The sequence below is a fragment of the Halichoerus grypus genome, chromosome 3, assembly GCF_964656455.1.
Source record: "Halichoerus grypus chromosome 3, mHalGry1.hap1.1, whole genome shotgun sequence".
NCBI lineage: Eukaryota > Metazoa > Chordata > Mammalia > Carnivora > Phocidae > Halichoerus > Halichoerus grypus.
The window spans coordinates 16,054,888-16,079,943 of NC_135714.1; the positions used below are offsets into that span (position 1 = coordinate 16,054,888).

Genomic DNA, 25,056 nt, shown 5'->3' on the forward strand with positions numbered 1-25,056 from the left:
TTTCATGCAAGAAAAAAAGTGTTTTTTCTACATCTCATAATTTTTACAAAAACATATTTTACAGGAGGTTTTATTTTCCTCATTTTTTGGAAAGAGAAACTGAGACAAGGAAGCAAATTAATTTTTGCAAGGTCTACAGAGTCTATCAGTGGCTGTAAAGCTCATACTTTTAATCACTAAACCATACATTTTTATCTTTATGTACACACATATATAAAACATAATACCTCTTGGAGAGGTTTCAGCTTTGTCATGTGGATGTTATTTTGTATGGTTTGTCAACATAATTTAGTTTGAAAAATATTGAAAATAATTCCTGAGAAATGAAAACTAGTGAGCTGGAAATGTCATTTAAAATAAACTAATATTGTTTAATATCTCATAAATGACTTCAAACCAGTTGGAGTTTTTACTTCCCAGGTTGGACTGTGTTGTATACTCTACTGATGTGATATCTGCTCACTAATAACCATCATAGAGTATCTTCTGTCACAGGGCTCAGAGATACCTGTACATCACTTCCATGTTCTAAGGGTCTTAGAGCAGAGAGATTTCTTGATAATTTTCCATTTTCTACAATCTTTAAAATAGGCACCAGAAAGGGGTATATATTGGTTGCAGTTCATTCCCTAGGAACTCTGTAAGTGTGAAGACATGCTTGATTTATTTTTTTTTAAGCAGTAATTAAAGAACAAGAGAAAAAGATGTATGTGAGTGAGGAGGAAGGTTTTTATTGGTTAAACATACTGTACTTCTGAAATTTTTGATGGGGTAGTTAGAAAATTGTTTCCATTTCTTATCTCATGGAATGTCTAACTAAAATTTCCTTGATTCTGTGATTTTGATGAGGTGGTAACAGCAGGTTGGTTTTATATAAACTACACACACACACACACACACACACACACACACACACACACACACACACAGAGTGATAAAATGTTTTGGAATTACTCACATACATTCTGTGGAGAAAAAGGTTCTGGCTACTTTTACATGAAAAAGATTTCCATATAGATGTAATTGATAGAATGTTCTTCCTCCCTTATTCAGTTTTTTTAAATATATTTTTCCTTTGAAATTCAAAATATGGAATCTTATGTTTAGGAAGGACTAACATTTGGAAGGCTCTTAATTATGGTGGATTTTACCCACAGCATGCAAATATATCTTAGCCGTGACACTATCTGTTTTTGTAATCCTGGAATGTTTTTAATTAGATTCTTCATGGAACAATGGATTCAAATTTGCACTCTATAAAATTCAGCAGATTTTATGCTATTAAAATAGAAGATTAGAGGATAGGAAAGACAGAAAATGTACATTTCATTTGCTTCTTTATTTAACCTTCACCTAAATGCTCTAATATATTTCTGCCTTATGTTTTATAATCTGGTTGAAATATGTTTCTGTCTTTTCTATAGGAGTATGAAGACCATTTGAGATGTGTGTTGCTTGTAGTTTTTAAAATATATCCTAAAGTTCTCGTAATGAAAAGTAGGGTCCTAGACATCTGAGTTTAAAGGAAGTAGACATTAGTTTATTGTTTGCCCACTAAAGAGGAGAAAATGGACATTTTGAAACATTTTAAAATTTATTGGTTGACATCTGTCAGTGGTAGAATATTTTCTTGCTTGAGAATCTGTTTGAATGAAGGAGGCAATTATATTTTGCCTTAATGGACTGCTGGTACAGCGCCATAAAAACCAATTAGCTGCTGAGTCAGTGTAAATAACCATATAAGCTCTGTTTCAAATACTTTTTTTTTTTTTGAACAAAGGTTGGAAGCAAATAGATAAATAAAGAAAAGCAAGCAAATCCATTTTACATGTCATTGTTCAGCTTTCTGTTGCATATGTTGTAAATGAAATGGTTTTCAATGTGAAGTTTAAGTCATGGTACACTGCAAGAATGAATGATACATACAACATCACTGTATTATCTTGGAATTATTATTTTTGCATGAAAGTTTAACACTATTTCATCATGAATTGTCCTTGTTTTATAATTTTCTGTGCATGCATTTTCTAAAAAATATATAACCTCACTTATGTATCATTTGTTTGCTTTAGTAGGAATATTTATCAATGGCATGAACTGTAGATTAGACACATAAATTTGTGGTTATACTAAAATGTATTTGAGTGCCATTAGGACAGTTAGTGATCATTATAAGAATTCTGGCTTCAGAGATTATAAAATAATAAATGAATTTTAAAATTTCTAAGAAAGCTCTTCAGTTATATTAGATGATAGAATTAGTTTGGCCACATCTGTGAATTAATGTTATTGATATTTCAGTGCTGAATATATCATTTTTTAAAAAGTTTTATTGAACAAATTAATCAGAAGTGTAACTGCAAAATTAGACACTTTATCAATAAAACTTCCATGAGGGCATAAACATGTTTGCTTCTGATCACCATTGAATTCCATTCATATAGTATATTCTGTACAGGCAGAGTACAGAGGGCGAATGAATGAATGAATGAATGATTACTGGTTTTGTTTTCATGAACTTGAAATGATATTTATGAAAAGTAATGATATAAACTAGTTTTGCATTACTGTTGCGTTGAAAGAAATCTACAAGACACTAAGAATTTAAATTTTTTCTCATCATAGCTTTATATTATTTTGAGCAAATATTAAACAAAATTAAATGATATTTCATTGCCCTAGATTCGAAGAAGGTCCTCCAGTCAACAGTGTTGTGTCTGTAGCTTGCTTTCACTGTATTTTTCATTGATTACTTTTTAAACTTCTTAAGATCTAAATACAAGAATGGATCACAGCAAAAACAAAAACAAACGTGTCTCTAAACCATCAATTTATAACATTCTAATCAATAGTGTAACAGTGAAATGATTTAAATGCCCTTTGTTATATTTAGAGCTTTTGAAAAAAAGTACCCTTTCTCAAGACCTAGATAAATAATCCAGATGCCAAATCCATATTTTCTTCATATGATTTATTTCCTGTCTTCTGGGGCAAATCTGCCCCTGAAAAGCCAACAAACCTGGTGGAGGAGAGATATGTGAAAAATGACTAGAATACAGTGAGATAGAGAAGCACAGAGAAGAGAACGCCCTTGGGTATATAGAGAAAGATAACACGTAACCATACCTGAGAAAATCAAGTCAGGCTTTAGGAGGAAGCCATGCTTCAGTCGTCTTAAAATACCTAAACAATACAATTCATAATAACGTAAAATTATTACTAACCTAAATGGGCTAATAATAGGGAATGATTAAGGAACTGTGGTCCATTTTGATAATGAGATGTTATAAAGACCTTAAAAATAACATCTTCCAAAATATTTAATGATATTAAGAAAACATGTACGGTATGATATTTGACATAGGTGTACAACACAGAATTCTCTATACAATAAGACTTTAATTAGATAAAATAAATACGCATACCAAAAAGACCCCTAAAACTCACTGATCTGAGTGTTGCATTATGAGCAGTTTGAATTTTCTTCCTCATATATTTTGTAAATAAACTTAAATTTATCTTGAATGTGAACAAAATAATTTCTGCTTTTTGGAGGAAGATAATCATAACTAGTGTTGCCAATTATAGAGAAAGGATTTTACCTTTTGTGTGAGAGAGGAAGGGATGGTAACTTGGGGAATAACTGGATTTAGAGGATTAGAAAGCAAATTTGGAAATTGAGAAAAAAGAAGAGAACAGAGGCATAGAGTGCCTCATCCATGCAAGAAGTATTGTTATGTCAAATGCTACAATGAGTTCAAGAGCAATATTGTCTGAGGAAACCCATTGCGTATAGAAATAAGGAGGTCAGGGTGAACCCTGAGCCTATTGAAGAAAGCCAGGAACTGTGAGAAGGACTTTGGAATTGGATAAGACCAGAATTTAGGCATTTCTACTTAGCCTTCTGGGGATATTTATTTGTTTTGATTTGATGTTCATTAAGTGTTGGTAATACCTACATGTTCAAGTATTACTAACATTGAGTAAAAATGAACCAATGTGTATGACACAGTATAGTCAATATACATATATATGTAGTTATTGTATTTATACAAAAATATATAAATATGCCAATATAAATATTTATACCTGTCTATATATTTGTATATATGTTTTTTAATCCAGGCAGAAAAGTGAAGCTCCTGCCAAGTATTTTAACAGAGGAATTTAATATGAGGAATGAATTCAGCAGTTGTGAAGGTGACACAGAGAATAGAAAGGTGCTTCTCCCTCCAGGGCTACAAAGATCTAAGAAGAAAAGGATATTATACAAAGTCAGGAGGTGGCCCCAGCAGGAGCTAAAATTGGGAAGGAGATCTGGGGACCACTGCTGGGGACATCCCCTGAGGCAGAGGATGGGAGGATATCCTGGCTTCTGGGCTCATCCTCCCTTCAGTCTCCACCACTGCCTCTCATTGGCCAAATTCCACCAAAGCCAAAGTGAGCCTGGGATATATGGTTCCCAAGAGTCAGTCTCTGGGATACAAAGAGAAGAGGGGAAGGGGATGGGAAATATTTATTATGATGTTTACATGGATAGAAATGAAGCTGAGAGGCAAAATTTTTTGATGGATAAAATATTTACAAAAACACTTAATGAAAGTTATTTCTTTGTGTCTTTCAAAACTAAGTGGGGAAAATTGTGTCTTTCTCGATAACAGAACCAGAGAGTAGAATTATTTTCAACTCTGACTTCAGTGCATGATAAAAACACTTGTGTTTGAATGCACCTTGCTGCAGTGGTTTTCACACAAAATATACAGAGTCCAGTCTCACTGAAAATACCTATGATACTTAATGGATTTGGAATTTAAGATTTACCTCATAAGAAGCTGCAAAATTATTTTTCTGAGTGTGACAGTTTTTTCAACCCATAATATGCTTTCTGTAGAGGAAATAAAAGGTTTATAAAATTTAATATTCCAGCGGTAATTTCCTTTGTGAAAGAGTTATAGTTATCTCTAAAACATCATGTACATCTATTCAGTGTTACTACATATTTCTCTTTCTGATATAGAGGTTATTAAAATGTACTCTGAAGTTAGTTTCTTACAGGTACTTTCTCTTTTCTACAAAGTCCAGACTTAAATATTAATATTCCTGTAATGCCTAAAAATCAGGAGATTTTTATTCATTGTATAATTGCCTTATTTTTATTCCCAATCTTGCTCCACATTTAGGGCACAGCGTTATTAATTTTAGTAGTCATTTTTGAGAAAAAAAAGAATCACTCATGAAGAGCATCAACTTTGCTTCTTGACATGAATCCTGGGCTTGAATTAAACATCCCTGAGAACTCACGTTTCCATTTAAAAATTGAATTTTTTCATTGCAGACGTTTGGAACAGAACTCAATCAAGGTCATCCCTCCTGGAGCTTTCTCACCATATAAAAAGCTTAGAAGAATGTGAGTGAATAATATTCTAGAATATATGTAATTTTAAAAATTATACAGGTCATGACCATGCAGACATTCACTTACGTATGAATATTTGAGTGTTTGACAACTTAAATATTAAATGATGTGACTTCTGATTGCTGGTTGTATAATACTATAATGTTAAAAGCTAAACTATGTAATATTTTAAAGTTCTCTGAAAGTTAACATACTGATTCACACCCATGTGAATGTATGTGATCAATATAGTATGCAGTCAAATCTTAGATGTTCTATTTTCAAAAATAGGACATGGCATCTCTTATAATAATTTCAGAAAAGAGCCAATAGTTGATTTAAAAGTCTGATTTTTTTAAAATTGAAGATGCTTCAGATGTTTTAGGTTGCAAATTGTATACATGTATTGATAGGTGCAAAATCGACACTTAAAGGCAGTAAATAGCTTTCTCTTGCTGTAAATCCTCCCTGACGTTCTATTTAATTTAATCTACCCTATTTCTAATCTTAGTGACCTGAGCAATAATCAGATCTCTGAACTAGCACCAGATGCTTTCCAAGGACTACGCTCTCTGAATTCACTGTAAGTATTGACCACATCACTGAAAGAAAGCAGAATACACAACTAATAATGGTTCCATTTTTTAAAAAATCTGAATTTAAGAAAAATAATCCTTTAATTTTTCCTATGAATTATTAATAATATTAATTATTATCAATCTTAATGAATTTCATCATTTTTATGGAGGACTGCTACCTGTCACTAAAATCAGCCTTCCATAAAATCAGCCCATTTTTAAAGGTATATATTTTAGGATTTGATAGTTTTGCTATTTAGAGAGAAGAGTAAGAGCCTCTTTATTATTCTATGTTGATATTATTGACAGTTTTTCTGTTTCTGAACTAAAGAGGAAATGTTTATTTTGGAACACTTTGGTCATTGTATTTATAATCCTTAAGCCAGTAGCCACTCTCTGGGGACAATATCAGTCCCCTTTGGAATGACGTTCAGTGGTCTTACAGAGAACAGTTGAAGATGCCTGGTGAGGGGCCCCCTTGACTCCCTGCTTCATCTCCTTAAGACTTCCCTGAAAGAACCACCTTTACTCTCTCAAAGAACAAAGATAACAAAGTATGACAGCTTTTTAATGTCCAAAGGATTTTCAGGCAGATAACTACATACATTAAAGTGATTGTTAAAAAAAAAAAAAGGATAAATGCTGTTATTCTTTCAAATTTGTAAAAAAAATCTTCAGAAGGCCACAAGTAAGGTAAACTGTATTTCAGATTTTAACTTTAAAGTTTGACCATGGAGGGTGGCATGTATTTTTCTAAGAGTATGCGCTTAGAGAAGGGTTCTTATCATTATAAATGATGGCAGGGCTCTCGAGAATTTCAGAAGTCAGTGGTGCCCAGTGGGAGTTCCAAGATACACATGCGGGAGGCCCAGATAAACACCGGAGGCTTATGTAACGCTTCACACTCACTCATACGTAGGGAGAATTCATCTGGGCACATGGCTATTTCAGGTTGCTGTGCTGGTTTGCTCAGAAAACTACAGTTTTCTTTGAAGAAAGGAATTGAAAAACTATCACTTCACCTTTCACCTGCAGTATCTACTTAGGTTCATTTTTGTTTGGTGTTGATGTTATTTTTTTTTTTTTTTTTTTGAGAGAGGGAATGGGGGCAGGGGGAGCGGGAGAGAGGGAGAATCTCAAGCAGATTCCTCACTGAGCATGGAGCCCAACATGGGGCTTGATCTCACAACCCTGAGATCATGACCGGAGCCAAAATCAAGAGGTGCACGCTTAACTGAGCCACCCAGGCACCCCTCTTGTTGATGTTGCTTTAGTTAACTAGAGGAAGTCCAAGACCAGAGGAACAATTGTTGGCAGAAAATGCAGAGTGCAGACCAGTACTGCTCTTAGGATGGGCTATCAGATTCTAAAATAACAAAGTTTAATGTAAAACTCATTTAAATTACTCGAATTGTCCATGAAGTACTGTGTATGCCATTCTGGAGAGTAACATTGTCCAAAGTAAATACAGACCACATTCCAGCCGCACAAAAGGACAGAACACAAGTCAAGTCATTGTACCAATGCCTGGTCCTTCAAGTATCTGTGCCTCAAAGAAAACCAGTAAATGTCAAAAGAGAGAGAAACGGTTAGAGAATTCTTATGTAGATCTATTTGCTTGCAGTTTACTATTAAGCTATTGCCTTAATGTTAATTGACACTTTCTGGCTGTGAGAATTAAAATAAATGATAAAAAGAAATAATAAGAAAAATAAAATAAATAATAAATAGAACATATAATTTGTTTCTATATTTATTATATTATAGATTATATTTAATATATATAACACATTTATTAACTACTATGTTATGTATTTTATTCTACTATATATTACACATTATTGATATAGTAATGTGTTATATTAATATTATATATTAGATTTATTAATAAACACAGTTACAACTAATTTTATAAATTATTACATACCTACCCATATAAATATAATAGACTCATAGCAAATAATAAGAGAAATAACATATGTAAAAGAACATACTTGCTGAAATGAGATCTTAATCTTCCTGACCAGAGCGCCATGTACACAGTTTTTTTCAGAAAGCTGTAACAAAGCGTTATCTTTCCCTATAGAACTGACTTTTAGTCAGGGCGTTAAGTCACTGGGGAATTTCTAGTTCGAAACCTAGCAGTATGCAGAAGAGTAGGAACTGTTTTCCAGAAGTGGAATTACCCACATACTGCCCCGTAACATCAGAAAGCAGATACTTTATGAAGAGTATCAAATAGCTATGCTAGAGTCCACATATTACAGCTGGTATCATTTTCCTCATTGTGTTCAACTTTTGAATTGACCTTCCAAAGATTAATTTATTTACCCCTTCATAAAGTATATAACTCTCCAGACCTGCAATAGCCTTTCTCTTCATTTCACCAAAATCATACATTCCACAGAGATGTGTAGGGACCCTGTTGTGTCCTAACCCTACTCAAGGCTCTGGGGATGCATGAGTGAACAAAGTACAAAAGTCCCTCCCTCATGGAAATGACCAACGATAAACTAGATACTGGTCAGATGACATATTATATCTGATGATTATAAAATGCTGGGCGGCTCACTTGGTTAAAAGTCCAACTCTTGATCTCAGCTCAGGTCATGAGCTCAGCATCCTGAGTTCAAGTCCCGCATGGGGCTCCATGCTGTGTGTGGAACCTACTAAAAAAAAAAAAAAAAAAAAAAAAAAATGCTGTGAAGGAAAATAAAGCAAGCAGAAGTGATAGGAGTGCCAGTGGGGAGGAGAGCTGAAACTTTAAACAGGATGGTCAGTAAAGGCCTCTCAAGAAGGTGATACTGGGCAAAGACCTGAAGACTCCAGTTGTAGGAATGAGCTGTGCAGATGCATAGAGAAAGAGCATTAGAGACGCAGAGAACAGCTAAATATGAAGGCCCTGAGACAAGAGTGTGCTGAGGGTTTCAAGAAAGTGCAAGAAAGGGGTTCCTGGGTGGCTCAGTTGTTAGGTGCCTGCCTTCGACTCAGGTCATGGTCCCAGAGTGCTGGGATCGAGCCCCGCATCGGGCTCCCTGCTCCGCGGGAAGCCTGCTTCTCCCTCTCCCACTCCCCCTGCTTGTGTTCCCTCTCTAGCTGTCTCTCTCTCTCTCTGTCAAATAAATAAATAAAATCTTTAAAAAAAAAAAAAAAGAAAATGCAAGAAAAAAATGTGACTGGAGGGAGGCAGAAGGTTGAACTTGAAATTATGCAGAGGTTGAAGTTGTTGATAGCGGCAAGGTCTAGGACACAACCACGAGGATGGAGGGACAAAAGATGTTGACAGATTATAGGTTTGCACGAAAAGAGTGGGGTTGGAGAGCATAATGTAATAGTGAGCCAGGGTTTAAATCTTCCAAAAGGAGTGGAGTGACTTCCAGGGGAGGGTGTGGGTAACTGCGAGAGCCATGCAGATAGGCAACCCTTCTCTTTTTTAAATCAAGTGTTTACTTGTACAGGTTTCTCTCACATGTCTTTCTAGAACTGTACTCACGCACATAGCCATTTTAATGTAGTCACTGCATGTGCTAAAGAAGCAAAAATAATTAAAGGTGATATGATGCCAAATACCTCTAATGCATTTTACTAAATAAAAAGAACTATTTTAAATCGTTACTCAATTACCAAAATAGTATATCTTAGAGAAAATCGGCCTTGATTTATTGAATGTTTTAAAGGTCTCTCCTATTAAGGGTGCCTGGCTGGCTCAGTCAGTAGAGCATATGACTCTTGATCTCAGGGTCATGAGTTCAAGCCCCACTTTGGGTGTAGAGATTACTTACATAAATAAAGGTCTCTCCTGTTAAATAATTGCATTAACATTTATTTTGATTAATGTTAAAATTTATTTTATTACATATTATTACTATATGTTATATTATTGATATATTAATATATTTCATTATTAACTTAATATATTACATATTAATGAAAAATGTCATTCAGAATACATGTACTGTTGGATCCTTTTATCCTCAGTGCTTTTTATTGCCCTCTTTGAGACATCAACAATATTTCTATAATATTTAATAATAATTTCTTAGGGATTCAGTATATTAGCATATTAGGCATTGTCTGTAAACATCTTTTACTGTTTTCCATTGACTGGTTGGGAAACATAATTTTATAGTACAAAATAAAGAAGTTTTTTAGTAGTATAGCACAGTGGCTAAGCAAGATAGTCTTTAGGACACTAAGTGGCTGGCGTTCAAATGCTGACTCTAAGACTTCACCAGGCACATGGCTGAAGTAGTTATTAATTTCCTTGTGCCTCAGTTATCTATTTCTAAAATGGGGATAAAATCACTCACTTACTGGCCTTGTTAAAGCACAGACGAAACATTCCAGAAATAACAGAGAGGGCCTTGGCAAACTCTTCTCCTGAATAGATTTGTGTGTTTCTCAATTTCGATTATCCCAGAAAATGTTTTTGCCTCAACATAATAGTTTTCCTCTTATTTTTTTTCATTAACCCCTTGCAAACTATTGTAGTGCTTATTCTAATTTCCCTCTTCACTAACTAGCACCCAGTTCCACAGAGGTCCACAGATGGCTGCATTTTAATTTGATTGCTCTATTAACAATCCCTACAATCTTTTCTTAAATGTTAACCGCCGAGTACTTTACATTTTACTGCTGGTTTTCAGTGAAAATGTAGCAACCTCGTTTTCTCTTTATCATATTATCTTTAAACTTGCTTAGTGTTTTAATTCTCAGATATACATTGTTTTTGATGTATAAGTATAGCTCTCTGACATTTATTTGAATAATGAAGTCTGCCCATAACACCTTTTTCATGATAGCCATCTTACAGGTTTCCGTTCTGAAATTTTTTTTTTCTCTTTAGTAGTAGATCTGTTTTCTGCCAGCTTTCAGCAGGGGAAGGAGATTTCAAAGACCGGCCACCAGCTGTTGGTATCTCCTACTATCTTAACCTTGAAGCTTACAGGGGTGAAACTTGGCTTAGAATTCTTAGCCTTCCTTCTGGTAGCAGGTACAAGAGCTGCTTAAGGTTTCCGGGGGCGCCTGGGTGGCTCAGTCGTTGAGCGTCTGCCTTCGGCTCAGGTCATGATCCCAGGGTCCTGGGATCGAGTCCCACATCGGGCTCCCTGCTCAGCAGGAAGCCTGCTTCTCCCGCTCCCACTCCCCCTGCTTGTGTTCCTGCTCTCACTGTCTCTCTCTCTGTCAAATAAATAAATAAAATCTTTAAAAAAAAAAAAAAAAAAAAAAAAAAGGTTTCCTTAAGATTTCCCTATTGGTCCAATGGACTGTAAAATAATTCTCGATCAGCATACTTGTATACTGTATACAGTATGCTGAATATAACTTATGTCTAAGAAAACTGTAGAGAAGCTACCCAACTTGTCACTGTTGGCATTTGGATGATATTATCCAAATCTCTTAGGTATTTATTTTCTTTTCAGCTGAATCCATTTTCATCTTTCAATTTCTTTTAAAATTTTCTTTCCCTCATAGGAATGTAGCACAAATTCTCACTGGCCTTCTTGCACTTTATATCTTTATGTGATGACATGTCTTTTCCCCATTTTTATGGATTTTGGCCCTATTTTTTGACTCTCATCCAGCTTCTCTGTCCTGGTCTTTGGATTTTTTATATTTTCAACTCCTTTTTCCTTGTTACCATTTTGATCTCATTGTGTGTAAGAAAACTATACCAGCTCTAGTATTGCTATACCTTTTTGTAGAGAAATCTCATTCCCATCACATTTAGTATTTATTATTTTTATGATTGACAGTCCATATACCCAAATAATGCCTACACAGATTTCCTTCATCCTTTTGTGATATCCTCCCATATTTCCCCGTGTACCCAAATTGTCTGATTAACAACAAACATCTATTTTTTTAACATGATCTTAAAGAAAACAATGATTTATTGGGAAAAAACTAGTTTCACAATATAAATAAGACACACCTCCTAACTCAACCTCCATTCGTGCTATTTGAGCTAAGCTTTAAAGCAAAAGTCCCAAATGAACAACCTACTAAATTATTCATCCCTTAATTCTTTTTTTCCCTTTTATTTTTTTAATTTTAATTCCAGTATAGTTAAATACAGTTATTAATAATATAGTGATTCAACAGTTCTATACATTGCTCAGTGCTCATCATAAGTATGCTCTTGATCCCCTTCACATATCTTACCCATCCCCCCACTCACCTCCTCTCTGGTAACTATCAGTTTGCTGTCTGTAGTTAAGAGTCTGTTCTTTCGTTTGTCTCTGTTTCTATTTGTCCATTTGTTTTGTTTCATAAATTCCATGTATGACTGAAATCATATGTTATCTTTCTTTCTCTGACTGGTTTATTTCACTTAGCATTATACTCTCTAGATCTCTCCATGTTATTGCAAATGGCAAGATTTCATTCTTTTTAATGGCTAATATTCCATTGTATATATAACCATCTCTTCTTTATCCATTCATTTATCGATGGACACTTGGGCTGCTTCGATCCATATTGTGGCTATTGTAAATAATGCTACTAATAAACATAGGGGTGTGTATATCTTTTTGAATTAGTGTCTTCGTATTCTTTGGGTAAATAGCCAGTAGTAGAATTACTGGATCATACGGTAGTTCTATTTTTAACTTTTTGAGGAAACTCCATACTGTTTTTCACAGTGGCTACACCATTTTGCATTCCCAAGAACAGTTCATGAGAGTCCCTTTTTCTCCACAACCTTGTAACACTTGTTGTTTCTTGTCTTTTTAATACTAGCCATTCTAATAGGTAGGAAGTGATATTTCATTGTGGTTTTAATTTGCATTTCCCTGATGAGTGATGTTGAGCACCTTTTCATGTGTCTACTGGCCATCTGTATGTCTTCTTGGAGAAATGTCTGTTCATGTATTCAGTCCATTTTTTAATTGGATTATTTGGAGGTTTTTTGATGTTGAGTTGTGTAAGTTTTTTAAATATTTTGGATACTAACCCTTTATTGGATATGTCATTTGCAAATATCTTCTCCCATTCAGTAGATTGTCTTTAGTTTTATTGATTGTTTCCTTTACTGTGAAGAAGATTTTTATTTTGATGTAGTCCCAATAGTTTATATTTGCTTTTGTTTCCCTTGCCTCAGGAGACATACCTAGAAAAATGTTGCTATAGCTGATGTCAGAGAAATTGTTGCTTGTGTTCTCTTCTAGGAATTTTACGGTTTCAGGTATCACATTTAGGTCCTTATCCATTTTGAGTTTATTTTTGTGTATGGTGTAAGAAAGTGGTCCAATTTCATTCTTTTGCATGTAGCTGTCCAGATTTTCCAACATCATTTGCTGAAGAGACTATCTTTTCCCCCTAGCATATTCTTTTCTTCCTTGTAGAAGATTAATGGACTATATAATCGTAGATTTATTTCTGGGCTCTCTATTTTGTTCTCTTGATCTATGTGTCTGTTTTTGTGCAACACCATACTGTTTTGATTACTATGGATTTGTAGTATATCTTGAAATCTGGGATTGTGATACCTCCAGTTTTCTTCTTTTTCAACATTTCTTTGTTATTTGGGGTCTTTTGTGGTTGCATACAAATTTTAGGATTATCTATTCTAGTTCTGTGAAAAATGCTATTGGTTTTTTTGTTTGTTTTTTGTCTTTTTATTTTTTATTTTTTTCAATTTTATTATGTTATGTTAATCACCATACATTACATCATTAATTTTTGATGTAGTGTTCCATGATTCATTGTTTACATTCCGTATAGCACCCAGTGCTCCATTCAATATGTGCCCTCTTTAATACCCATCACCAGGCTAACCCATCCCCCAACCCCCCTCCCCTCTAGAACCCTCAGTTTGTTTCTCAGGGTCCATAGTCTCTCATGGTTCATCTCCCCCTCCGATTTCCCCCCCTTCCTTTTACCCTTCCTACTACTATCTTCTTCTTTTTTAAAAAATATAATGTATTATTTGTTTCAGAGATACAGGTCTGTGATTCAACAGTCTTACACAATTCACAGCACTCATCATAGCACATACCCTCCCCAAAGTCCCATCACCCAGCCACCCCATCCCTCCCAGCCCCCACCACTCCAGCAACCCTCAGTTTGTTTCCTGAGATTAAGAATTCCTCATATCAGTGAGATCATATGATACATGTCTTTCTCTGATTGACTTCATTCACTCAGCATAATACCCTCCAGTTCCATCCACATCGTTGCAAATGGGAAGATTTCATTCCTTTTTATGGCTGCATAATATTCCATTGTATATATATATATATACCACTCTTCTTTATCCATTCATCTGTCAATGGACATCTTGGCTCTTTCCACAGTTTGGCTATTGTGGACATTGCTGCTATAAACATCGGGGTGCACGTACCCCTTTCGATTCCTACATTTATACCTTTGGGGTAAATACCCAGTAGTGCAATTGCTGGGTCGTAGGGTAGCTCTATTTTCAACTTTTTGAGGAACTTCCATACTGTTTTCCAGAGTGGCTGCACCAGCTTGCATTCCCACCAACAGTGTAGGAGGGTTCCCCTTTCTCCACATCCCCGCCAACATCTGTCATTTCCTGACTTGTTAATTTTAGCCATTCTGACTGGTGTGAGGTGGTATCTCACTGAGGTTTTGATCTGGATTTCCCTGATGCCAAGTGAGGTTGAGCACTTTTTCATGTGTCTGTTGGCCATTTGGATGTCTTCTATGGAGAAATGTCTGTTCATGTCTTCTGCCCATTTCTTGATTAGATCATTTGTTCTTTGAGTGTTGAGTTTGATAAGTTCTTTATAAATTTTGGATACTAGCCCTTTATCTGATATGTCATTTGCAAATATCTTCTCCCATTCTGTCAGTTGTCTTTTGGTTTTCTTGACTCTTTCTTTTGCTGTGCAAAAACTTTTTATCTTGATGAGGTCCCAATAGTTCATTTTTGCCCTTGCTTCCCTTGCCTTTGACAATGTTTCTAGGAAGAAGTTGCTGCGGCTGAGGTCGAAGAGGTTGCTGCCTGTGTTCTCCTCTAGGATTTTGATGGACTCCTGTCTCACATTTAGGTCTTTCATCCATTTTGAGTCTATTTTTGTGTGTGGTGTAAGGAAATGGCCCAGTTTCATTCTTCTGCATCTGGCTGTCCAATTTTCCCAACACCATTTGTTGAAGAGACTGTCTTTTTTCCATTGGACGTTCTTTCCTGCTTTATCGAAGATTAGTTGACCATAGAGTTGAGGGTCCATTGCTGGGCTCTCTATTCTGTTCCATTGATCTATGTGTCTGTTTTTGTGCCAGTACCATACTGTCTTGATGATTACAGCTTTGTAATAGAGCTTGAAGTCCGGAATTGTGATGCCACCAGCTTTGCTCTTCTTTTTCAACATTCCTCTGGCTATTCGGGGTCTTTTCTGGTTCCATACAAACTTTAAGATTATTTGTTCCATTTCTTTGATAAAATTGGATGGTATTTTGATAGGGATTGCATTAAATATGTAGATTGCTCTAGGTAGCATTGACATCTTCACAATATTTGTTCTCCCAATCCATGAGCAGGGAATGTTTTTCCATTTCTTTGTGTCTTCCTCAATTTCTTTCATGAGTATTTTATAGTTTTCTGAGTACAGATTCTTTGCCTCTTTGGTTAGATTTATTCCTAGGTATCTTATGGTTTGGGGTGCAATTGTAAATGGGATCAACTGCTTAATTTCTCTTTCTTCTGTCTTGCTGTTGGCATATAGGAATGCCACTAATTTCTGTGCATTGATTTTATATCCTGCCACTTTACTGAATTCCTATATGAGTTCTAGCAGTTTTGGGGTGGAATCTTTTGGGTTTTCCACATAAAGTAACATATCATCTGCAAAGAGTGAGAGTTTGACTTCTTCTTTGCCGATTCGGATGCCTTTTATTTCTTTTTGTTGTCTGATTGCTGTGGCTAGGACTTCTAGTACTATGTTGAATAGCAGTGGTGATAGTGGACATCCCTGCTGTGTTCCTGACCTTAGGGGGAAAGCTCTCAGTTTTTCCGCATTGAGAATGATATTCACTGTGGGTTTTTCATAGATGGCTTTTATGATATTGAGGTATGTGCCCTCTATCCTTATACTCTGAAGGGTTTTGATCAAGAAAGGATGCTATACTTTGTCAAATGCTTTTTCTGCATCTTTTGAGAGGATCGTATGATTCCTGTTCTTTCTTTTATTAATGTATTGTATCACATTGATTGATTTGCGGATGTTGAACCAACCTTGCAGCCCAGGAATAACTCCCACTTGGTCGTGGTGAATAATCCTTTTAATATACTGTTGGATCCTATTGGCTAGTATTTTGGTGAGAATTTTTGCATCCATATTCATCAGGGATCTTGGTCTGTAATTCTCCTTTTTGATGGGGTCTTTGTCTGGTTTTGGGATCAAGGTAATTGTGGCCTCATAAAATGAGTTTGGAAGTTTCCCTTCCATTTCTATTTTTTGGAACAGTTTCAGAAGACTAGGTATTAATTCTTCTTTAAATGTTTGGTAGAATTCCCCTGGGAAGCCATCTGGCCCTGGGTTCTTGTTTGTTGGGAAATTTTTGATGACTGCTTCAATTTCCTTAGTGGTTATAGGTCTGTTCAGGTTTTCTATTTCTTCCTGGTTCAGTTTTGGTAGTTTATACATCTCTAGGAATGCATCCATTTCTTCCAGATTATCGAATTTGCTGGCATATAGTTGCTCATAACATGTTCTTGTAATTGTTTGTATTTCTTTGGTGTTGGTGTGATCTCTCTACTTTCATTCATGATTTTATTTATTTGGGTCATTTCTCTTTTCTTTTTGATAAGTCTGGCCAGGGGTTTATCAATCTTATTAATTCTTTCAAAGAACTAGCTTCTAGTTTCGTTGATCTGTTCTACTATTCTTTTGGTTTCTATTTCATTGATTTCTGCTCTGATCTTTATTATTTCTCTTCTCCTGCTGGGTTTAGGCTTTATTTGCTGTTCTTTCTCCAGCTCCTTTAGGTGTAGGGTTAGGTTGTGTATTTGAGACCTTTCTTGTTTCTTGAGAAAGGCTTGTGTTGCTATCTACTTTCCTCTTAGGACTGCCTTTGCTGAATCCCAAAGATTTTGAACAGTTGTGTTTTCATTTTCATTTCTTTCCATGAATTTTTAAAATTCTTCTTTAATTTCCTGGTTGACCCATTCATTCTTTCTTTTTTTTTTTTTTTTTTTTGCTGGTGTTAACTTTTTAAAAAATTTTTTATTGTTATGTTAATCACCATATTATACATCATTAGTTTTTGATGTAGTGTTCCATGATTCATTGTTTGTGTATAACACCCAGTGTTCCATGCAGAATGTGCCCTCTTCAATACCCATCACCAGGCCAACCCATCCTCCCACCGCCCCCCTCCAGAACCCTCAATTTGTTTCTCAGAGTCCATCATCTCTCATGGTTCCTCCCCCCCTCTGATTTCCCCCCCTTCATTCTTCCCCTCCTGCTAGCTTCTTTTTCTTCTTTTTTTTTTTAACATATATTGTATTACTTGTTCCAGAGGTACAGATCTGTGATTCAACAGTCTTGCACAATTCACAGCGCTCACCATAGCACATACCCTCCGCAATGTCTATCACCCAGCCACCCCATCCCTCCCACCCCCCACCACTTTAGTAGGATGCTCTTTAGCCTCCAAGTATTTGAGTTCTTTCTGACTTTCCTCTTGGGATTGAGTTCTAGTTTTAAACCATTGTGGTCTGAAAATATGCAGGGAATGATCCCAATCTTCTGGTACCAGTTGAGACCTGATTTGTGACCTAGGATGTGACCTATTCTGGAGAATGTTCCATGGGCACTAGAGAAGAATGTGTATTCTGTTGCTTTGGGATGGAATGTTCTGAATATATCTGTGAAGTCCATTTGGTCAGTGTGTCATTTAAAGTCTTTATTTCCTTGTTGATCTTTTGCTTAGATGATCTGTCCATTTCAGTGAGGGGGCTGTTAAAGTCCCCCACTATTATTGTATTGTTGTCCATGTGTTTCTTTGCTTTTGTTATTAATTGGCTTATATAATTGGCTGCTCCCATGTTAGGGACATAGATATTTACAATTGTTAGATCTTCTTGTTGGATAGACCCTTTAAGTATGGTATAGTGTCCTTCCTCATCTCTTATTATAGTCTTTGGCTTAAAATCTAATTTGTCTGATATAAAGATTGCCACCCCAGCTTTCTTTTGGTGTCCATTAGCATGGTAAATGGTTTTCCACCCCCTCACTTTCAATCTGGAGGTGTCTTTGGGTCTAAAATGAGTCTCTTGCAGACAGCATATTGATGGGTCTTGTTATTTTATCCTATTTGATACCCTGTGTCTTTTGATTTCCTTTTTGATTTCAACTTGGTTAGATTTTAGTTCTTTTATTTCTCCAGAAAGGGTTTCTCTAATAATTTCCATGCTTTTTTCAAGCCCAGCTAGTATCTTTATAATCATCATTCTGAACTCTAGTTCTGACATCTTACTAATGTCCATATTGATTAGGTCCCTGGCAGTCGGTACTGCCTCTTGTTCTTTTATTTTGAGGTGATTTTTTCCGTCTTGTCATTTTGTCCAGAGAAGAATAGATGAATGAGAGAACAAAATGCTAACAGGGTAACAATGACCCCAGAAAAATATACACTAAGCAAATCAGAAGAGACCTGAAACCAGGGGAAAGGAAGGGGAAAGAATAGAAAAAGGAAAGAAAAAAGTTTAAAAAAAAAAAAAGAATATGATCAAATATGATCAGGCTGGTGAATAGATCAGTGCCACACACTAGATTTGGGGCATATTTTGGTCTGTTAGAAGAAACTGCCTCCCAAAATTTTAAAGAAAGAAAAGCTTATATATGTACAAAAATAAGGGTAAATATGATGAAGGGATGGAATATGAATGTAAAGATGAAAATTATCAAAGATTTTATAAAAGAATATAAGATAAGAAGTTGGTTAAAAAAAGAAAGAAGAGAAATTAAAAAAAAAAAAAAGGAGAGAATGCCATCAGGCAGGAGACTAGAACAAAGCCATGCACTAGAGATTTAGGGTATATTTTGGTCTGTTAGAAGAAACTGTATCCCAAAATTTTAAAGAGAGAACAACTTACATATATACCAAAAATAAGGTTAACTACTATGAAGGGATAGAATATGACTCTAAAAATGAAAAATAAAAAACATTTTTATAAAAAAGGGATTGATAAGATGTTGGTTGAAAAAGGGAAAAAGAAAAATTCAAAAAAAAAAAAGAAAAAGAAAAAAATTAACTTTGAGAGACTAAAGAATCATGGGGAAAAAAGCCATGAATTCTATTTGCTGTATTCCCCTAGCACTGGAGTTCTGCCGTTCTCATTGATCCGTAAACTTGGTCTTGGCTGGCTGTTCTTGCTGATCTTCTGGGGGAGGGGCCTGTTGCCGTGGTTCCCAAATGTCTTTGCTGGAGGCGGAATTGCCCCGCCCGTGCCTGTCCGGGCTAAGTAATCTGCTCGGGTTTGCTCTCCGGAGCTTTCGTTCCCTGCAAGCTTTAGTACAGCTTTGGAGGACGAGAGTGAAAATGGCGGCCTCCCAATCTCCACCCTTGAGGAGCCGAGAACTCGGGGCCCCACTCCTCAGTGAGCCCCCAGAGAAAAGCAGTCAATCAATCACTCCCATCTCCCCGGTCTCTGGCCACACTCCGTGCTCACCCGGCCAGTGACCGAGCATTTCTGTCTCTGGCACACGACCCCATGTGGAGTCTCCAAACCCAGCAGATCCCTGCAGTGCACTCCCGCGCCACTACTCCTGGGGGAGGAAGGGGAGTCTCCCCAGATCTGCCCCTTGTTGGGTCCCTGCTGGAAGATCAGTGGCCCGACTGTGCCGCGGATCATGGTGTATGGCAACCTTGAGCTGAGAGCCCACTCCTCGGCTCCGTCTCTGCAGCCGGCTTCCCTGCTCCAATACCTGGGAGCTCTGCCGCACTCAGGCACCTCTAGTCTTCCTGTGACCCTGAAGGTCCTGAGACCACACTGTCCCAGTGAGGGTTCCACCCCTGTTTAGCCACTGGAGTGACATCCCTCAGTGGACCAGACTTCTAAAAGTTCCGATTTTGTGCTCTGCTGCTCTATCACTTGCCGGTAGCGCCTGACGGAGGCCCCCTCCCCTTGTGGTCTATCTTCCCGAATATCGCCTCGGATTCACTTCTCTGCACGTCCTACCTTCCAGAAAGTGGTCAATTTTCTGTTCATAGAATTGCTGCTATTCTTTTCTTCGATCTCCTGTTGAGTTCATAGGTGTTCAGAATGGTTTGATCCCTATCTAGCTGAATTCCTGGAACAAGACGAAGTTTAGGTCTCCTACTCCTCTGCCATAATGCTCCTCCCGGTATTGTTTTTTTGATAGGGATTACATTAAATCTGTAGATTGCTTTGGGTAACATCAACATTTTAACAATACTTATTCTTTAATTCATGAGCATGGACTATCTTTCTATTTATGTTGTCTTTAATTTCTTTCATCAATGTTTTATAGTTTTAAGAGTACAGGTTTTCATCTCCTCTTAAGTTATTCCTAGGTATTCTGTTCTTTTTGCTGCAATTGCAAATAGGATTTTTCTCTTAATTTTTCTTTCTGCTACTTCATTATTTAGTGTATAGAAACACAACAGATGTCTATATATTGATTTTGTATCCTGCAACCTTATGGAATTTGTTTATCAGTTTTAGTAGTGTTTTGGTGGTGTCTGTAGGGTTTTCTATATATAATGTATCATCTGCAATAAGTGAAAATTTTACTTTTTCTTTACCAATTTGGATGCCTTTTATTTCTTTCTCTTGGTTTGATTGCTATGGTTAGGGCTTTCAGTACTACACTGAATGAAAATGGTGAGAGTGGACATCCATATCTTGTTCCTGACCTTACGGGAAAGGATCTCAGTTTTTCACCATTGAGGATGATGTTAGCTATGGGTTTTTCTTAGATGGCCTTTATTATGTTGAGATGTGTTCCCTGTAAACCTACTTTGTTGAGGGTCTTCATCATGAATGGGTGTTGTAATTTGTCAAATGCTTTTTTCTGCATCTGTTGAAATGGTCATATGGTTTTTACCCTTTCTCTTATTGATGTGATATACCATGTTGATTGATTTGCGAATATTGAACCACCATTGTATCCCAGGAATAAATCCCACTTGATCATGGTAAATGATTTTTTTAATGGATTCAGTTTGCTAATATTTTGTTGAGGATTTTAGCATCCATGTTTATCAGAGGTATTGGCCTGTAGCTCTCTTTTTTTGTAGTGTCTTTATCTGGTTTTGGTATCAAGGTAATGCTGGCCTCATAGAACAAATTTAGAAACTTCCCTTCCTCTTCTATTTTTTGGAACAGTTTGAGAAGAATAGGTATTAACTCTTCTTTAAATGTTTGGTAGAATACACGTGTGAAGCCAACTGGTTTTGGACTTCTGTTTGTTGGGAGTTTTTTTAAATTACTGATTCAATTTCATTGCTGGTAATCAGTCTGTTCAAATTTTCTATTTCTTCAATGAATCATGGAACACTACATCAAAAACTAATGATGTAATGTATGGTGATTAACATAACATAATAAAATAAAATTTAAAAAATTTTTCTATTTCTTCCTGATTCCATTTGGGAGGTTATATATTTCTAGGAATTTATTCATTTCTTCCAAGTTGTCCAATTTGTTGGCATATAGTTTTTCATCATATTTTCTTATAATCCTTTTTATTTTTATGGTATCAGTTGTTATTTCTCTTCTGTTTCTGATTTTGTTTGAGTCCTCTCTCTCTCTCTCTCTTTCTCTCTTTTTGATGAGTCTGGTTAAAGGTTTATCAATTTTGTAGATCTTTCCAAGAAGCAACTCCTTATTTCATTGATCTGTTCTATCATTGTTTTAGTTTCTATTTCATTTATTTCTCCTCTGATCTTTATTCTTTCTGCTGGTTTGGAGTTTTATTTATTTTTCTTTTTCTAGCTCCTTCTGGTGTTAAGTTAGGTTATTCATTTGAGATTTTCTCTTGCTTTTTGAGGAAGGCCTGTGTTGCTATAAACTTCCCTCTTAGGATAGCTTTTCCTGTGTCCTAAAGATTTTGGACCATCATGTTTTCATTTTCATTTGTCTCTGTGTATTTTTTTTATTTCCCCTTTGATTTCTTGGTTGACTCATTTATCATTTAGTAGCATGTTATTTTACCTCCATGTATTTGTGCTCTTTCCACATTTTTTTCTTACAGTTGATTTCTAGTTTCATAATTTGCTCCTTAATTCTTTTATGGGTCCCCCACAATTTTTATGCATCCTATTTCCTTTTTATATTTCAATGGGCTCAAAATATGAAATTCCTTCAGTATTCAAAATTGCTATTTTGGGTTGCTTTTTGAAATAATACTTCATTCACCTCACTTGTATTAGTCTGGTGGCACAAGGGCAAATGATGATCATTCAACAAGTAACAGTTGGATTCAGCTTAACTGGACACCAAGCTTAGAACCTAGTAAAGCTCTTGGCACATAATAAGTATATGATATCTATTGTTAAATTAATCAGTTGAATGATATTGCATTGAATATCCTGAAACGGTGTTGCCTTGATCTGCTCATGTGTGTTTCCGAAAGCCCTCTCGTCTCTTATTTCTGACCTTAAATAATACAATTATTGTTGCTTATCCTTTTTAATTCCTTTACCTCTTTGACTCTGACAGTACAGAATTCGCTCTTTTATTCTTTGATTTTTTTAAATGGCTTCTTCTCTAATGATTTACCTTTTCCAAAGCATCTATATTCTGCACAAGTGAATTTTTTGTATACTATATAACTATACCACTGGGATCTATACAAATGGAATGCCTCCTTACACAATATAGTGTACAGCTATATTTATTTATTCCCTTGAGAATTTCCTTCCTATATTGTAATACATCCCACCTCTCACTGACATCTTAGAAGGAAACAACAACTTTCCCTCACTCATATTCACTTCTCTTGTATTGTTATTTTCTTCCTTTCCAAACAGAAATCATGTACTGTTGCCAAACATATTAATTATTTAGATTTTATTTCAGCTTTTTCCTTTACATATTATGACATCCTTCATGTCCTTTCCAAGAAATTATTTTTCTCATTTTTAGAAGAAATAAGATCATTGCAGAGAATATAAAAATAAAGAAAAATATATAGATGCAAATTAAAATCACCTCTGAATAGCAAATTGCCTGCCATCCAGAGATTTTCTGCTTTTTCCTATGTATACATGTATATATTTTTCTAAACAAAATTAAGATCATACTATAATATACTACTTTATTATTTTTTTTCAAATTTAACATTATATCAACACTTTCATGTCATTACTCTTCAAAATACAATTTTTATCAATGTGAAATATGCATTTAATACCTTTTTTGGGACTTGGAGACATTTTATTTGTGTGTATTTTTTCATTGTTATAAATTATAGTATGATTAACATTTTGTGCATAAAATATTGTGTCTTTCTCTGATTATTTTCTTAAGCTCTTAAGAGTGAAACGAAGTAAAAATTTTTATAAATGTCCTTACGGCTCTTGATATATATTGCCATATTATCCCCCTAAGGACTATAATTTCCATCTTTCCCTATTCATAATTGTGGTTCCCTTCTTTTGGGGGTTAAAAGTAGATAAGCATCATTTCAGAATTATTGTTAAGAGCCAATATGATGAGTCAACATATTTCAATTCATTTGTTGTTGAAATCCCCTCATTTCACCCAGTTTGTTAATTATTCCTTAATTTGTCCCCTTGCTAATTTATTTCTTCATCTCACTCATCCAACAATGATCACTCATCAATCCAATGTTACAATGTCACTGCATACTCAAATCAACATCAGGCGCCAGGTGTACTTGAAGGGTCTAAGCCATGTGCTTGCACTTGGTGGCTACACTTAGTGGTTGATCAGAGGTGTATACCATGAGGATGCATTCCTGTTCATATTTTTGGAGAAACGTACATTTCAAAAATGTTTCTGTAATCATATTAGTGATCACTTTCTTCACAGATCTTAACATTTCTCAAACATACACATTATGTAGCAAAAACCTTACCTTTATCTAGATTCCTTTCATTTTTTACCAATATGATAAGCCTAAAACTCATCCCTTTAATGAGTAATGAATTCCACATTTAGTGTTCTCCTTTGTTACTATAGTATGCACTCATTATATATGAACTGTGTGTGTGTGTGTGTGTGTGTGTGTTGCAAAACATGACAATTGAACAGTGGACATTTCTAAGAAAGAGCAATAAAATTATGAATTGTGTTCATTTTTATTAATTTTTCTTATTTTTTAGTGCTTTATTTTTTTAAAAGATTTATTTATTTTAGAGAAAGAGTGTGAGTGGGAGGAGGGACAGAGGGAGAGAGAGAGAGAGAATCTTAAGCAGACTCCCCACTGAGTGTGGAGTCCAACTCAGGGCTTGATCTTATGACCCTGAGATCATGACCTGAGCCAAAATCAAGAGTTGGATGCTTAACTGACTGAGTCACCCAGGTGCCCCTGTTTTTCAGTGATTTCTAAACTCTCTGCCATAAGCATATATATGATCTATAATCAGGAAAAAACACATTTGCAAATTGAAGTTCGTTTACTCAACTGTAGCTTTTATGATATATGGAGTGCTTACTAACCTCCTATATGCCTGAATACATATGTGTTGGATCAATTTGTTACGCTGGCTTGATGTCTAATTTTTTTTCATTTAAATCATGTTTTTTCAGTGTCCTCTATGGAAATAAAATCACAGAACTCCCAAAAAGTTTATTTGAAGGACTGTTTTCCTTACAGTTACTGTAAGTATTTGATGGTTTCTGATCTGTTGAACCAAGCGTTATATTTTAGTCAGTGTACACTCTCATGGTTTCGTGGAGACTTCAGAAAAGCTCAACCCCAAATGACATAGTTTAATGAAATGGAAAAGATTAGTATAGTGCAACTAACATTGATGGGTGTTATTTATTTGAAGACATGGCACTTTGAAGTTGTCTTAAAACCTTTCTGTCCACCCTGTCACAAATGTAGGCTTCTTGGCTACTCTGTCATTAAAAGCTTGTGCGGTCTCTGCCCTTTGTGAAACTCTCTGTTTTGATTT

General features: G+C 35.6%; 1 protein-coding gene across 3 annotated transcripts in view; it reads left to right on the top strand.

Annotated features, from left to right (window-relative positions):
- SLIT2 (slit guidance ligand 2) overlaps positions 1–25,056 on the top strand; it is a 362,288-nt gene that overhangs the window by 246,650 nt on the left and 90,582 nt on the right. For all 3 annotated transcript variants that reach the window (XM_078068441.1, XM_036120779.2, XM_036120793.2), the window contains exons 10-12: positions 5,336–5,407; positions 5,907–5,978; positions 24,686–24,757. In XM_078068441.1, coding sequence (XP_077924567.1) covers positions 5,336–5,407; positions 5,907–5,978; positions 24,686–24,757 — 216 coding nt within the window. The remainder of the gene's footprint in view (positions 1–5,335; positions 5,408–5,906; positions 5,979–24,685; positions 24,758–25,056) is intronic.